The sequence below is a fragment of the Lissotriton vulgaris genome, chromosome 1_1, assembly GCF_964263255.1.
Source record: "Lissotriton vulgaris chromosome 1_1, aLisVul1.2, whole genome shotgun sequence".
Lineage (NCBI taxonomy): Eukaryota > Metazoa > Chordata > Amphibia > Caudata > Salamandridae > Lissotriton > Lissotriton vulgaris.
In genome coordinates, this window is record NC_141685.1 from 855661600 (window position 1) to 855677568 (window position 15969).

A 15969-nucleotide genomic window follows, 5' to 3' on the forward strand; every position below is an offset into this window, starting at 1 on the left:
ATCTTCAACTCGAGCACCTGCTTTACTTTATTTATTAGTGCTTCCTGTTGAAGCTATTTGTAGTTATTTTAGAATGGCGCTGGCAGCTTGCCGGTGCCATTCTAAGTGGGGCTCAGGGCAGAAGGGCACAAAAGTGGGACAGATGGCAGAAGGGGATAAAAAATGAGTGGGGCAGAGGGCATAAGGGCACAGAAACGAGTGGTACGGAGGGCAGATAGGCATAAAAAACGAGAGGGTGGCAGTGATTAACCAAGCAAAAAAAAAAACCCAGCGAAAACGCAAAGCGCCTTGCGAACACCAGCGAACACGCAAAGTGCCCCGCAAACACCCACGAACTCGCAAAAATAAAAAAATCCGCAAATTCGTACGAATTCGCGAATTTTGAAGATTGCGGATTCGCAAATTCGCGAATTGCGAATTTGCAAAATTTGCCCATGCTTAATTTAAAGCAGCTCTGTGCTTCGACATTTTCTAGTAAATATGCCCCCTAATTTTTTGCCTTGGAGAAGAGGTTTATAATGGCTTACATTCAAAATAGTACTGCCTTTAAGGTTTGGACCAAACAGTTAGCTGCTAGTGACTCACCACAGTGGTTACCTCAACAATTGTTAAACAATAAATCTTGGTGGTGTATGTGCCTCTTAGCTGCTGCCAACCATAAAGCAAACAATGTTTATAAACTGGGACTCCAGGCCATTTATTTTATTTATTTATTTTATTTTTTGCATTTGTATGGCGCTCAGCTACCCAACCAGGGTTTCCCGGCGCCTTGACATTCAGCTGGTCAAAGGATTGGTCAAAGGATAATGCTGAGTTAGATGTTTAGCACAGTTGTTTCTGAAACAGCCAGGTTTTTACGTGTTTCCGGAATTTGGTGTAGCTATTCTCTTTCCGGATGTGAAGGGGGTGTGAGTTCCATAAAATAGGTCCTCTGACAGAAAAGGATCTCCCGCCAGTTCTTTGTAATTTAAATCAGGGTACGGCGAAGTTCGAGGCCGTTTGGGAGCGGAGGTTTCTTGTTGGCAGGTAGGGGAAGGCTAAGGCTTGTAGATAGGAGGGGGCCGTTTTATTTTTAATTTTGAACATGTAGCTCAGGGTTTTTTAAGCTGATCCGATGTTCGACCCTGAGCCAATGTAATTCGTTCAGATGTTTTGATACTCTTTCAGACTTATGAATCCTACACAAGAGTCTTGCAGCGGAATTCTGAATCATTTGGAGTCGCTTGATTACTGCTAAGTTAGAGCCAAGGTAGAGGATGTTTCCGTAGTCGATACGCGATGTTACTAGTGCGTTGACTACGGTTTTTTGCGTGTCAGGGGGCAGCATCCAAATGATTTTTTTTAACCATTTTATTATGGTGAAGCAGAGCCCTGCGACTTTATTTGCCTGCTGTTTCATAGACAGTGTATTGTCTATAATGACCCCTAGGTTTCTCACCTGAGTTGCTGGCAGGGGAATGTTACCCAGCTCAGGAGGCCAGTGGGATGGGTTCCAGAGTTCCTTGTTTCTTCCCAGTAGGAGTACCTCCGTTTTATCCCCGTTTAATTTCAACTGGATGGTAGTCATCCAGTTGAAAATTTTCTGGAGTCCGGTTTTGAGTAGGGAGGGGGCTAATGGGTTTGCCTCAGAGAGGGAAAAGATAATTTGTGAATCATCGGCGTAAGTCATTAAAGTCAGACCTACGCCATCTGCCAGGTCTGCCAGTGGTCTAAGGTACAAGTTAAAAAACAGCGGGCTCAGGATGGAACCTGAAAGGCCATGAAAAAATAGGTAAATAAAAGAAGCTTCAGAGTTGGTCCAGAACCTCAAGGAACCTTTAGGCGTAGGAAACATCCAGGAGGAGCAACTTGTAACCAGGCCAGTTGTGAAGAAGGAGGTATCCTTCTTTTACTGGTCTATAGACGAAGCTATAGGTGGAAATTTTAAACTTGCTGAAGAACTCTGGGGTACCCTTATGCCAAATGAACAGTGAGAAGAGCTGTGGCAAAACTCTTTCAAAACCTTTTACGCTACCGTCAAACCTGCCTGGCTTAAAAGGAATCACTATTTTACTATCCACAGCGCTTATCTGTCTCTGGCAAGGTTGTCAAAAATATGAAAGGGTCCCCCTGTCAGTTGCAAGAAGTGCGGTTAAGCAAATGCTTCGGACATTCATATGTTTAAAGACTGCCCTGCAATACCTGAATATTGGGGGGAAATAGGGACAACTATATCGGACATTCTGGGATTCCCTGTACATATATCTGTCCCATTGGGCATCTTTGGTATACCCGATGAAGTAATAGGGCCTGCTAGGGGGTTCCTTTTCTATGCTATACTGCTCGCCAGGAGAGAATATTGCAGGAAATGGGTAGATGTTACACCCCCCACACACACTGACTGGCTGACTTCCCTGTATAAGACTTCCAAGACTGATCTGGTCGGACTGAAGAGTAGCAGAAAAAAAGAAATATGGGATTGTTTATTAAAGTGGTCCTAGCTAAATTTATGGTTAATTTTCTGAAAACAACCTTCTCGGATCCTATGATTAAGCCTCTTGGATGCTATCTGGCTGCACTGGGCTACTCCCCCCTCGAAGCTTCAAAACAAGCAGGCCAGCACAAATAGCCTTCGGTCACAGGGTACCAGAGGAGAGCGTGACCAACCCCTTAACTTAGAAAGGGGGACAGTGACATCATGGGGGATTGTCGTTTACCGGTAGGCAGGTTAAGTCCCCCGTTTCCATTCTTGATGCCTACATCTCCTTAAAACCGAGTAACGGTAACAGACATCCTACTTTTTGTCAACTGACGTCTGAGGCAAATAAGGATAGAAGATAAAGAAAAAAAATAATAATAAAAAGAACGCCATGTATGAAAATCTCAGCTACTGCCTATTCATCGTGTCTAGTTCAATTTTAAACACTGGAAAAACCATTGTTCCATGATTCGTTTAATGAGGATTTTGATCATACACAAGCCCATAAATGTTATGTTCACAACCAGGAAATGTATAATTCAGTACGGAATTCAGAAACAATATGCTCACTAATCTATTGTTAAAATGTAATTTACAACTTTATATCCTTATAAAATAACATAATTTATTTTTTCTCAAGTGTGTTAAATACTCTCCTGTTTTATTGTCATTGCCAAATGTGCATGCTCTTTCTGCAATAACATAAAAAGGGGGGGTTTAAAGGGTGGATCTTTTAAATTCCAGCTATCATTTCCTGAAAGAACCACCAATTACTTCATTGCTTCAGATATCATCGTGGTGAGATGCATGCCAAGCAGGATGAATTTCCTTCATCTTACTTCGGCGCATAACTGGTAAGGCGTGGGAGCTCTCATGATACTACCGATGGTCTCCTCACTTGGCCTTGGCTGCTTCTTTGGAACAGAGAACGTGAACTGCTGAAGAAAATTGGTGAAGAAGAGGAAGAGCTCCATCCTGGCCAGCTGCTCCCCCAAACAGACGCGGCGTCCTGTGAGACAAGGGCAAAAGGGAAAAGAAATGTTTCAAAAAGTGGAACCAACCTGAAGCTTTTTAATATTTTTTTAAGATGATACCTTTCCACCATCCAATCAATCATCAGATCAGTGTATAATATGGTGATAATAACGTGTCCTAAATCTAATACTATTGATGTTTTAGAAAATTGGGTTTAATGTTCAAATTCTTTTCATTTTTGTCAGCATTTAATGTATGCTATTGCCTCTGAATACCAACAATAAAATAAGATTTTGAAGAAAAAAAGACTTGATGAAAATAAAGAGAATAATTGCAAAACATAGGGCTTAATTTAAACTTTGGCCAAGCTGGTGATTATTTCTAATGCATTGGCAGGAACAGCTGTCACAGCGGTTCATTTAAATACTGTTTAAAGTTTAGTGCAGGTATCCCATGGTGATGGAGGATTTAGCAGTTTTCACAGCCCCTTACCCCATGTACCTGAGAATCCTAGGTCAAAAAAGGTATCACTACACTGATTCTGGGCTCAAATCCCATCCGCCATGGGTGTGATCATCATTCCTGCTCTGCTTTGAGAAACAAAAGTAGGAGAAAGGTATTGTAAGCTTCAGTGTCTGAGCCAGTGGGCAATCAAAAAATGGTACTCTCACAATATTGACTGTGGGTGCTCTAACCAGCCAGATTGCTATAGGCCTTGACATGCATTTCAAATTACAAAGTTCGGCGTGGGATCATTCTCCTGGGTCTTTACTTATGTGTGGCTAAGCTACTCTGACTGTCCTGTTTGGTGGCTGAAGCATGTACTGACCTACTGATCTTTTATTTTTTTTTGTGCTATGCCGGATCACCTACAAATCACAAGACTGCTCTGGTACATCAGAGCAGAGTGGGAACAGACAGAGGCATCTACCCGCATCCCAATGAGGTCAACTGCTTTTCTGTCTTACTCTTTGATGCAATGGAAAAGGCCACAGTTCTGAAGAAACAATCTGGGCAGATGCACTCATTTCGTGGTAGCAGCAGAGGGCCTCTTTTCTAGCAATCAATGTTTTGACCAGAGAAATACTTCTCCTTGTGTAAAACCCAGGAACTCCCTCTCAGTCTCCAGACTAGGCTCTTTTACACCTTATACATTCTGGCATTCAGGCACTTCCAGGGAGTCCCATCTGTCCCTTTCTTGCCATCAAAAGTAGCAATTATTCTATAGGTCTGTTTGTAGCACTGCCATATATGGTGCGAATGGAAGGCATACAGGGCACCTTCACAATACTAGTCCACTTAATCGCCAGCTACTTTTCACTCATTCACTCCCTGATGGGATGCCCTTACAACGTTTTCTATGAACGGGTAGCACATGGACACAATTAAACATTTTTCAGCCTCAAATGATGCCCAGACTTCTAAGATGAGGGGTATAGCCCTTAAAGTACTCAAAGAGGTGGGGCTAGAGAATATATCTGCAAGTAATCGGTCCTCATTCTGTCATAAACTGCACAAACATTTACTAGTAATCATTTATATATAGTTTTGTGATTTATTTTTTAACTAGAATTACATTTTATGAAGGATATTCTAGAAGCTATCAGAGGATCTTGGATCTTTACCAAGTCAGATCCAGAGGGTGCCGATACTCTGCCCAAGGGGTGGCTATAAATAGGAGATAGCTTTTCGGACACACTTTTGTCATTATGATTACTTGGTCAGGGCCTTTGGAGTCAGCAATGCTCCTTTGGTATTCCATCAATCAATCAATCAATCAATCAATCAATCAATCAATCAATCATGACACTTGTATAGCGCACTACTCACCCGGAAGGGTCTGAAGGCGCTGGGGTGGGGAGGGGTACGTTACTGCTCGAAGAGCCAGGTCTTGAGTTGCTTCCCGAAGGAGAGATTGTCCTGGGTTAGCCGGAGGTGGATGGGAAGGGAGTTCCATGTCCTGGCTGCCAGGTAGGAGAAGGATCTTCCACCGGCGGTGGCTCTGCCGATGCGTGGAACGGCGGCGAGGGCGAGGCTGGTCGACCGTAGCTGGCGAGTGGGCGTGTAGAAGGTCAAGCGGTTGTTGAGGTACTTGGGGCCCAGGTTGTGGAGAGCCTTGTGTGCGTGGGTGAGGAGTCTGAACGTGATCCTCTTCCTGATGGGGAGCCAGTGCAGGTCTCTCAGGTGGTTGGAGATGTGGCTGTGTCGGGGGATGTCCAGGACGAGTCGTGCGGAGGCGTTCTGGATGTGTTGGAGTCTTTTCTGAAGTTTGGCTGTGGTTCCGGCGTAGAGGGTGTTTCCGTAGTCCAGTTGGCTGGTGACGAGCGCCTGGGTGACAGTCTTCCTGGTTTCATTGGGGATCCATCGGAAGATCTTTCGGAGCATGCGCAGGGTATTGAAGCACGATGATGAGACGGCGTTGTTTTGTCTGGTCATTGAGAGGGAGGAATCCAAGATGAAGCCCAGGTTATGTGCGTGGTCCGTTGGCTTGGGCGTGGTGCTTGGGAGTGGCAGGGGGCCACCAGGAGTCGTCTCAGGCGGAGGGAGATGATCCTAGGATGAGAACTTCCATCTTGTCTGAGTTCAGTTTCAGGCGGCTGTTCTTCATCCACTCGGCAACGTCTTTCATCCCTTTGTGTAGGCTGGCTCTGGCGGTGGCTGGGTCGTTGGTGAGGGAGAGGATCAGCTGTGTGTCGTTGGCGTAGGAGATGATGTTGAGGTTGTGTTTGCGTGCGATGGCTGCGAGGGGCATAGATTTATGGCCAGTGTATTCACGGATATGTTAAATATAATTGTCATCATACAACTTGATGATATGTTGATGTTGTTCAAGACTGCACCAGATCATTACAATCTTGTTCAAGAAGTTTTATGTCAATTTTGATTCAATCAATTACGTTGTAAACCCGAAAAGTTCCAATTCGAGGTTGAGGAAATTGAATATTTAGGGTATATTTTAACTCTTGAAGGACTAACAATGGACCCTAATAATTTCTTTGCTATTATGGAAAGACTATCACCATCTGTTATCAGCTTTCTAGAAATTGTAACTTTTTTTGTGGTGCTTAAAAACCTTACAAATAGAACATAATGGATTCTGCTGGTGTTCTCTAACAGAAAATACATTTAAGAAGTTAAAGGCTAACCTAACTGGGGCACCAGTTCTCTGGCATCCAAACACAACCAAGATATTTGTGGTTGAAACAGATACCTCAGAATTAATTAAAGGGCTGGACTTTTAGAAGAGTAGAATGAAGATAACCAAGAACACCCCATCTTTAACCTCCCCTACATACTTTCTTCAGCTGAATGCAATCACTACATGTTAGACAGAGAACATTTAGCAATGAAAGCAGCAGACATGGATTGGAGATATATACTGCTTTGTGGAAGACACCCCTTTAAGATCAGAATTGACCATAGGAACTTGAAAACCTTATCAACTGTAGGACTAGTCAGCAAGTTTATTATTCTTACTTCTTTTCCAATAAGATTTCACTAAAACCTACAGTTCGGAAAGCAGTTTGCGCATTTTTTTCCCAGGAGGTATTCAGCAGAGAAAGAATATGAGACTCAAGTCATCATTCTCATTGAATGAGTGATCTATGTAATCTGAACCATTCTTGAAAAAGTTTGTTGAACAAACCAAAATGTTAACAGTGAGTAGTTTAAACAATTGACTGAAAAACATGCACCAAATGGTTGGGTTGTATTTCTTCGTTCAACATTATGGGGCTGATTAGGATGTCGGTTGGGGTTTCCTCTGACCAAATTCCCTGCGATTTTGAGACCGACCGACCTCGGGTCAGCAGGTTTGAAACTGCAATTACCCATTACCCATTACCCTATGGAAGTTTGTGCATTGGTTGTAAAACAGCTGCAGCACATGCTCCCATAGAAAAATGGGAGTCACTGTAAATCCCTGCACCGTGTGCAGCCACCAAACTGTGCCTGCCACAGGGTGCAGGAGTTTACAGGGTGCCTCCTCCCCCACTCAGAGGCTGCAGAGATAGTGAAGCCCTGCCAGTGGCCCCTAAAGTCGCTTTCCAAAAGGCTTTCCATGTTGGAAAGCCCGACGTGGAAAGCCTGTCAGACCCAACATCATAGACACGACGGCAGAAAAGTAAGGGAATATGTTTCGGTTTCCAACTGGCCTACGGGCTCCTTGAGCTCGTCCGAAGCCAGTCAAAATGACCGGCCAGTTTGAATTCCAAACACCATAATCGTAATACAGGTGTTGGAATTCAAATGAAGGATGACAGTCAGCAGGTCGATGCCTTTCCCGACATGCTGACATCCTAATTAGGCCCTATTTGTTCCAACCACCTCTTTACAAATGAGTGCATTAAAGTTATGTCACTGATCCCATTGCGTAGGGCGCCGAGCAATTACGAACACCTTAGAGCTTGTCTCCAAATCCCTTTGGTGACTGGCTATGGTGGAAAGCTTTGAACATTATGTTAAGCTGTGCCCAAATAAGGACTACTCATAACTGACCTGAAAGACCCTTACAACCTCTTCCTTTGGCACACAGCCACAGACATCTATCATAGTGGTTTCATCTTCTGAAGAATTTACAAAGATCATGGTCATGCTGGACACATTTTCAAAGGTGGCCCATTTTTTGGTATTGCCTAGTTTATCAAATGCCAAGGAAGAAGCAAAGTACTTCAACATGGATTTCTTGTAACAACATATTCTGACACAGACCGCAGTTTATATAAAACATTTGGGAAGCATTTTGTTCTATTTTGTGAATTTTATTGGCTTTATCTGTGGAATTTCATCCCAATTGAATGGTTTTATGAAGATGATCAATCAAACTGTTTCTTTTATGTTGTTATGTTTATTTTAATTCACACAGAGAAAGACATAAAGAAGCATGACATTTATCAACATTCTTAAGATACCCTAACTAAACTTAGAGCTAAGACAATTCAACCTTTTGAGCAATATTTCAGGTGTTTTCACAAGATAACCTGCAACAACTACTACCTTACACCTAGTTTGCTTATAATGATGGAATTCATAGTGCCACAAATCTTACTCCTTTGTTTTGCAAGCAAGGGTTCCACCCAAGATATGTCTGTGAAATACTCAGATCACCAAATTTAGGATCAGCTGTATGTTTCAAAATCTGGCTGCATCTAGGGATCTAGGTAAGAAAACCTGCAAGCAGACTAAGACTATCAGAAAAAGAATTTAGATAAAGATAGATAACATTAATCTGATTTTGTAATTAGAGATACCATTTTATCACCATGATTTTTGCCACCTAGCTGTGGGCCCAGATGGAAAGATGCTGGTTGCAAAAAAGGTTTTTCTCACCCATTGATGATGGCAATCTATGAAAATGATCAATCTAAATCACTCAATTCAATCATTAATTACATATCTTGATCCTCATGATCATCTTGCGATGAACTAGCAAGATTCAGATGCATTCTAAAAGTTATTTGACAATATTAGGTTTCCCTATTTTGTTAATTAGGTAAAAGGGACTTAAAGAGTGTGTTTAGTTTCATTGCTCCCTCTTATGTGTTTCACCTATATAGGTGGTTCTCTTTAATATGACTAGTTTTCACCATCTTAACATTACTTCTCTTAATGTATACCATTTTTGACATTCAGTGAAAACAGAAATGTTTGCAATGTGTTTGTCAAGAGATACATCTGATATAGGCCTTTGGCAGGGAATCCATATAAATGGATATATGATTGGGTTGGTGACATGTCAACTAAAGGGCGGAAAATGGTATTACAATAACATTTTTAAAATGTTAAATGGTCAAATTTTACAACAATGAAGTTGTTCTGATGGGAGATGTGTTCATGCTAAAGAGAACATTGCTAAACATGTTCTTCATTTAATTAATGCATATGATTCGACTGTTGATAGTACTATTTCCTGGAGAGTACTATTTCCTGGAGAGACAAAACCTTAGAAATGATATGTTTTGGAAATGTACCACTTACAGTCTGTTTAGCTTCTAAGCTAATATATGAACCACTGCTAGACAGAAAGACATTTATTGAAGTCAGAATTGTAAAATTCTTTGAAAGCCTCAAACCTTTTTTCAAAAATCTTTAAACATTTCAAACCTTTTCTTCAAAATTGTAAAACGTATTGATGCCTCGCAATGGCCTACAGAGAAAGAATTTACTTTTTACTCTAATAAATACTCAATTTAATCTCGAATTTATTATATTTTCACAGCAAGAAATTTATGCCACTCCATGTCTACACTCAGAATTGAACTAAAAAAACAAGGGAAGGAGAAAGGGGTTTAGGACGCTGAGGACTCAGCCTCCTTAGGAAATTATGAAAAACAATGTCAGTCCACCCTTCATTCATGGAAAACCTTCTCTCAGGAAAAAACTGTCCTTCCAGTGATTGCTATAAGTATTACCAAGGAAAAATTGTAATTTTCCTGTAGGGAAAAATTACGAGTTTCCTTACAATAACCATCACACACCAAAAAGGGCATTTAAACATTTATGAATACAATACCCAATCAGTATAACTTTTTGAACCAGTTCGTCTGAGCCACGTGCAGGCAGTGAATGGGTGAGAGCGCAGCTTTGATGATTGTTTGACTACAAACGCCTCCCCCTTCCCATGAAAAGCTCATGGGGCTCTAGTTAAGCAACAAACATATTGCATAGAAAAGTTATACCGATTGAGTATTGTATCCAAGCATGTTTAGATGCACATTATACCTTGACAATAATCAGGGGGACCGATAAGGTTAACATGAAGACCAGGGAGAAATCCACTCATCATAGTGCATATTTCTCTACCCTCAATTTAAAGATACTAGTTACAGGAATTAATAAAGTGTAGGTTCCACGTAGCCAGGTATTTTTAGACTCAATCTTTCTTCTGACCCTGCCACCTTACCATAACACATAGCCTTACTTCACAAAAGTACTCCCACGTCTCCGTCGGTCGTAGCACGCCCCGTCCTGCATCAGGGAGGGAAGAACCCGATGATGAAGCATGCCACCAAGGGACCTTTTGGTGGGTGAGAGTTATTTTAAGAAAACTCATTGTTTTCCTAAGGAAACTTGCCATTTTTCCTTGGTAATACTTATAGCAATCACTGGAAGAACAGTTTTTTCATGAAAGAAGGATTTCCATGAACGAAGGAAGGACTTCCTTTGTTTTTGATGCACTCAGAGTTGAGCACATAGATATTCTATTTTTTTCACTGATCCCATACATATTAAACTGAAAGACATCAGAAATGGCCAAAGATGGAAACAAAATACTGATGTTAATGTCAAAGAAAAAAAATTCAAATAAACTAATGTCTGCTATTAATGATTAATTATTTCTCTCAAAATTCTCCTACTTATACTGCTAGAATAATTAATTGGTATATATTTAGTGCATGGGTATATAAATTATTTATTTCTACCATTGCATCTTTGGAGCAAATTATGACATTGGGAAGATTGTTCATTTATTCTAATATGCTTTTAAGTATAGTTACAAAACTTAATATGGATACAATATAATATTTATGAAAAGAGAACGTATACAACTGTTGACAGAAAAAGCTAAATGCTCTATTACTTACCAGTAATCTTTATTACTCCGGCTCCCGATGTCCTCGTCTCATTCATAGCAAAGTGGAGATGACCATCTCCCAACAGAAAAAAACAAGAGGAATGCTGGGACCCTAATATTGCCCCTCCCACCGGGAGTACATAAGCAGTACTTACCCAGCATCCCGCCTGTACAACCAAGCCCAGACAGGAAGGCTGGCCGTCAGGGAGGGAGGGAGGGGCGTATGAATGGGACGAGGACAACGGGACCCGGAGTAATAAAGATTACCGATAAGTAATAGAGCATTACCCCCAGCTCCCTTATGTTCTCGTCCCATTCATAGCAAAGTGGAGAATACCAACGCAGAAATCCAGCCTTCCGCACCCACAAGCACACCCAGGAAACCACAACAAAAGCAGCAACCCAAGAGAGCACCGAGAAGGAGGGAAAGGGTGACCGCAGAAAACAGCAGCCCGCAACCCAGAACAGGACAGCAGGGACAAGGATCAGAGACAAACAGAAGGCCAGGGCCCCAACAAGGAGGCCGCCAACCATAAAAACCAGAGACAGGGTAACAGGGACCAAGACCCAAAGGAAACGCTAAAGCAACCCAACGGACAAGGCCGCCTAGCCCAGAACCAACAGGAAGGCACACGGGACCGGGCAGCCACACAGACACAGAGCAAACCAAGACAGCCCGAAGAATGCCAAAGAAAAAAATGGCCAACAGACCGCAGGCACAAGCACCCAGACCAACAAGGAAGGAGAAAGCAGAGGCCAGAAACTGGCCCAACTCACCAAACTGAAAGACCCGGCTCCAGACAGTCCAGGAGGAAAACACACAAAACCCCGCTAAGGAGCCCCAGAAAGCAACAAGATCCCAGGAGCCGAACAGGACCGAAAACCGTACCAAACAGTAAGACAGGGAAGGGGAAAGATACCCAAAAACCCCAGGAGACCAAAAACCCCCACAGAAAACAGGCCAAAAACCAAACCAGGAAGGCCACCAACCCCAGAATCGCACGGACAGAGGAGGCCAACCCAAAGACCACCGGTCAGAGACGCCCCAGAAAGAACCAGCCGAAAGCCTACCAAGAAAGGAGAGGCCAACAAGACCGGAAACCAACAACAAACAAGCCCAACAAGGGCGGGGATAGAGCCACTGGCCACAACCCCTAGAAAAACCCCAACCCCAAAAGGGAGGTAATACAAGGCAGGAGCACAGAGCAACCGGGAAACCCCTGCTGCCCCCAAACCAGGCATAGAGGGCAGAAAAAAACAGGTGCCAACACGACAGAGGACCGCACAGGCACCCCACACCCAGGCCAAGCAAGCAGCAAGGGATGAGCAGCAGAAAAAAGAAACGCCCCAGGGCACACAGCACCCAGACCAAAAGACCACAAGGCCTGAACCCAGCAACGCCGGAGAGGAGCCAAGAAAACAGCACAAACCAGGGCAACAAAGGCCAAAGGAACCAGGAAACCAGGACCAGAGCCAAGCAACCCGACCACGCAGGAGGACCCGCAGGCCCCACCAAACCCCGGAAGGATCCCATGCAGCGCCCAGGCCAAAGCAAAGGGCAGGGAGGAACAGAGAACCACCAGCACACCACTGCCGGACCACACCGAAGGCCGGAAAAGAAACAGAGGAAACCCCCAAAGCAGAAGCTGGAGGAAGTAGAGAAGGCAGAGGGCCAAGCAGCAGAAAACCTCAGACAACCCACAGCCAGGAGGGAGGGCCCCACAGAGGTAAGAGCAACACAGAACTGCACCACAACCAGAGAGGAAGGTGGGGCACCCAAACAGACCCACACTGGGAACAACGCAGAGGGAAGCAAGGGAGGCAGTAGTGAGCCAGGACACCAGAACCAGGAAAGAACCAAGAAACGCCCAGCAAAACACTCCCAACAGCAGCCCAAAAAGGGGCAGCACAGCCAGAAAGCGCAGGAGGCACAGCCCAAGGCCAACCCGAACAAGCAGGAAGCGTACAGACCGGGAGCCACAGGACACCTTAAGGACCCACCAGGAGGCAGCCACAACAGCAGAGTACCCCACCAGGACCAAAAGGCGAACCGCCACCGGTATACAAACCGGGGTGAGGGGGAGAGGGGGGACGCCAAGGAAAAGAAGAGCCGGCGTCCAATCACACCAGCCAGAAAAACCTCCACCAGGCACCCCCACGAGGCCCCAGCCAGAAACAAACCAAGCAGGAACTATGACAGAACCAGGCGGGTGGTCAGGAAACACCAGAAGCAAGCCAAAGGCAAGCACAGGGAGAGCCAGGGCAGAAGAAGCCAGACCCCAGAAGGAACCCAAGCACACAGAAGACCCCGGGGTAAAAAACCCGAAGCCCCCAGCCGGAGCAAAGGAGAACCGAACAGCCGCACCCAAGGCAGCATGAGCCACCCAGGAGCAGGCAGAGGGGGCAGAGAGCACCAGGTATGACACCTGGAAGGAGCAAGAGGAACCAGGCGCAACCCAAGAGACGGGAGGAACAAAGCCAGGAACCAGGAGCCCCAAACGCCGACCAACCATGCAGAAGCCAGGAAGCGGAGGTGAATAACCAGTACACCCAAGCGGAGCAGGGGCCACAACACAACAGCCGGCCCACAGTGGAGGCAAGGTCACCAGAAAAAAGGGCGGACACAGCACACCCAAGGCCAGGCCACGATACCCGCGACACTCTGAGAAGCAGGGATGCAGAGGGGCAGCAAAGAAAAGCGGAGAAAACCGTGGCAGACCAACAGGAACCCAGGGGAGACAACAGGACCACCCCCCCCCCCACAGCCGCCCAAGGAGCAGGAACACCGACTCACCACCACCTGGGGGAAGGGAGCCGCAGAGGAGCCAGAAGCAGGGGGGTACAGACTCGCACCCCCAACAGGCCGCCGCCGAAGAAGCAAGAGGCGACCCAGACACAAGAGCAGCAGAGGGCAATTGGCGCAAGCAAGCAGGCAGGGAGACACCAACAACACAGCGAACCTCAGGAGTAAGCACAGGCAGAGACAGTGAAAAAAGGAATCAGCCACCACAGAAGCGACAAGAACCCATGCCAATCAGAGGCAGGTTTGGCCAGGAGCAGGGGCACCACCCGAAGAAGCGACCCAAAGGGAGAAGTCCCCTGTTACACCCTACCCCATAGAACAGACGAGAGCAGGGGCGAGCAGGAGCCAAGGCCGCAGTCAGAGTCAGAAACCCTAACCACTAAGACCAAGAGAGAGGAGCCCAGGAACCAGCGCTGACGACAAGCACAGAACCTGGAACCACAGCGCCCGACTGCAATATAAAAACCAGGACAGCAGCTCAATACATCAACACCTGCGTGCATTTACAAGAAGCACCCGGAGGTAGACGGTCAGTGCCAAGAAACGGGCAGTATGGCACTAGATAAACACACGCAGCTCCTACACGTAAGGAGACGGCCACCACACAACAATGCAGAGAATGTGTCTCCACCCAAACATATCCTGGGCCAGACATCCACGTTCCGAAGGAGGGGGCAGGGGCAGAGAGCACCAGGACGGAGAGCACGGAGGCCGCAGCAGGCAACCAGAGAGGAAGAAAGCTGCCCCCACAGGAAGCCCCCTGAGAGGAGCCAACAGAACGCGCACACACAGGAAGCACAGACCCAACCCAAAGCACACGCGACCAGAGCAACAAACTCCGGGAGCAGTGGGGGGTGCGGTGGCAGCAGCAGGACATGTAGATGATGACAGAAGCAGGGATGTAGCTCAGTGGCAGAGCGCTTGCAACGCATGCATGAGGCCCTGGGTTCAAACCCCGGCATCTCCAGGAGTCCCAGTTGTAGCGTGGCAAATACCAGGAGGCCAGCCCGCCATCAATCCAGGACCGGCACCAGCAGGCAAACAGAGGCGCCAGAAGAAAAACGAGTGAAAAACATCCAGGGCGGGGGCCAACAGCACAATAAGGCCCCCACCACCACCTGGAACAAGAACAGCCCATGTGCATTTATATTGTAAAACATCCTGAGAAAGACTGGAAACGAACACGCTACCCCAGCGCTCGTCACCATACATTTGCAAGAATGGCAAAAACCCTGCAAGCGGGACTCACCCGGAGTGGGGGCCAACCCCAGGAACAAGGCCCCCACTCCAATCTTCAACACATCCAGGAGAACGGCAGGAGCCCATCCAGCGCGGCACGTCTCAACCGGCCAAGCTCGGGAAGGCGAGCCCGCGACCCGGATGAAACCGGGAACTGCAGCCCCAGCCGCAAAGGACCGGGAGGACATGCAGATCAAGCAGGACTCCAGCTCCAACAGAGACAGACTCCCCAAGCCCGGCAGGCCAGGAGAAAGTCAAGGGAACCCCCCCACCCGCACAGCCAGGCAACCGGGCCGGGGGAGAAGAGAAGTACCACCACTCCAACCCAGCAGGTGCAGCACCAGCACACCATCCATTCTTTTTTTTTTAAATTGTTATAGAAGTCCTAAAATAACAAAGCATTAAATCCATTACAACCCATACATCCATCCAAAAAAACTACATTTAGGCAAGCATAAAATTTCCACAATAACCTAAATAGAACACAAAGCATTACATGATCAGGAACTGATAGACAGAAACCCAAAAAAGACAATTTTTTTAACCACATAAATAAGGTAATTCCCCGCTCAGTCTCAGTCAAAATAAGTGGCCCAGATTTTCCCAAATTTCCTAAGACCCCCCCACCCGCAGTACATAAGTACATTCACTTTTTCTAACTGCTTTCGTTTTATGGGCCCATTCCAGGAAGGAGGGAATCACAGCGGTGTGCCACCTTTGCAGTATAAGTGATCTAGCTACTGCCATTGCAATATATAAAAATGTAACCAAATGGTGAGAAAGAAAAAGGTCAGGATCATAACCAATAACTATTAACTATTAACAAATCACTTGCTGCTAATTGAGTGCCACATTCAATTTCCAAATAACAAAAGATATCCTTCCAGAATTTCTGGATCATAGGGCATTGCAACATTATAT

General features: G+C 45.6%; 1 protein-coding gene across 2 annotated transcripts in view; it reads right to left on the reverse strand.

Annotated features, from left to right (window-relative positions):
• Positions 1 to 2916: 2916 nt before the first annotated feature.
• Positions 2917 to 15969, reverse strand: part of LOC147748025 (cytochrome P450 2D15-like) — a 777398-nt gene continuing 764345 nt past the window's right edge. For both annotated transcript variants that reach the window (XM_086957982.1, XM_086957972.1), the window contains one exon: positions 2917 to 3467. In XM_086957982.1, coding sequence (XP_086814108.1) covers positions 3330 to 3467 — 138 coding nt within the window. In that variant the 3' untranslated portion in view covers positions 2917 to 3329. The remainder of the gene's footprint in view (positions 3468 to 15969) is intronic.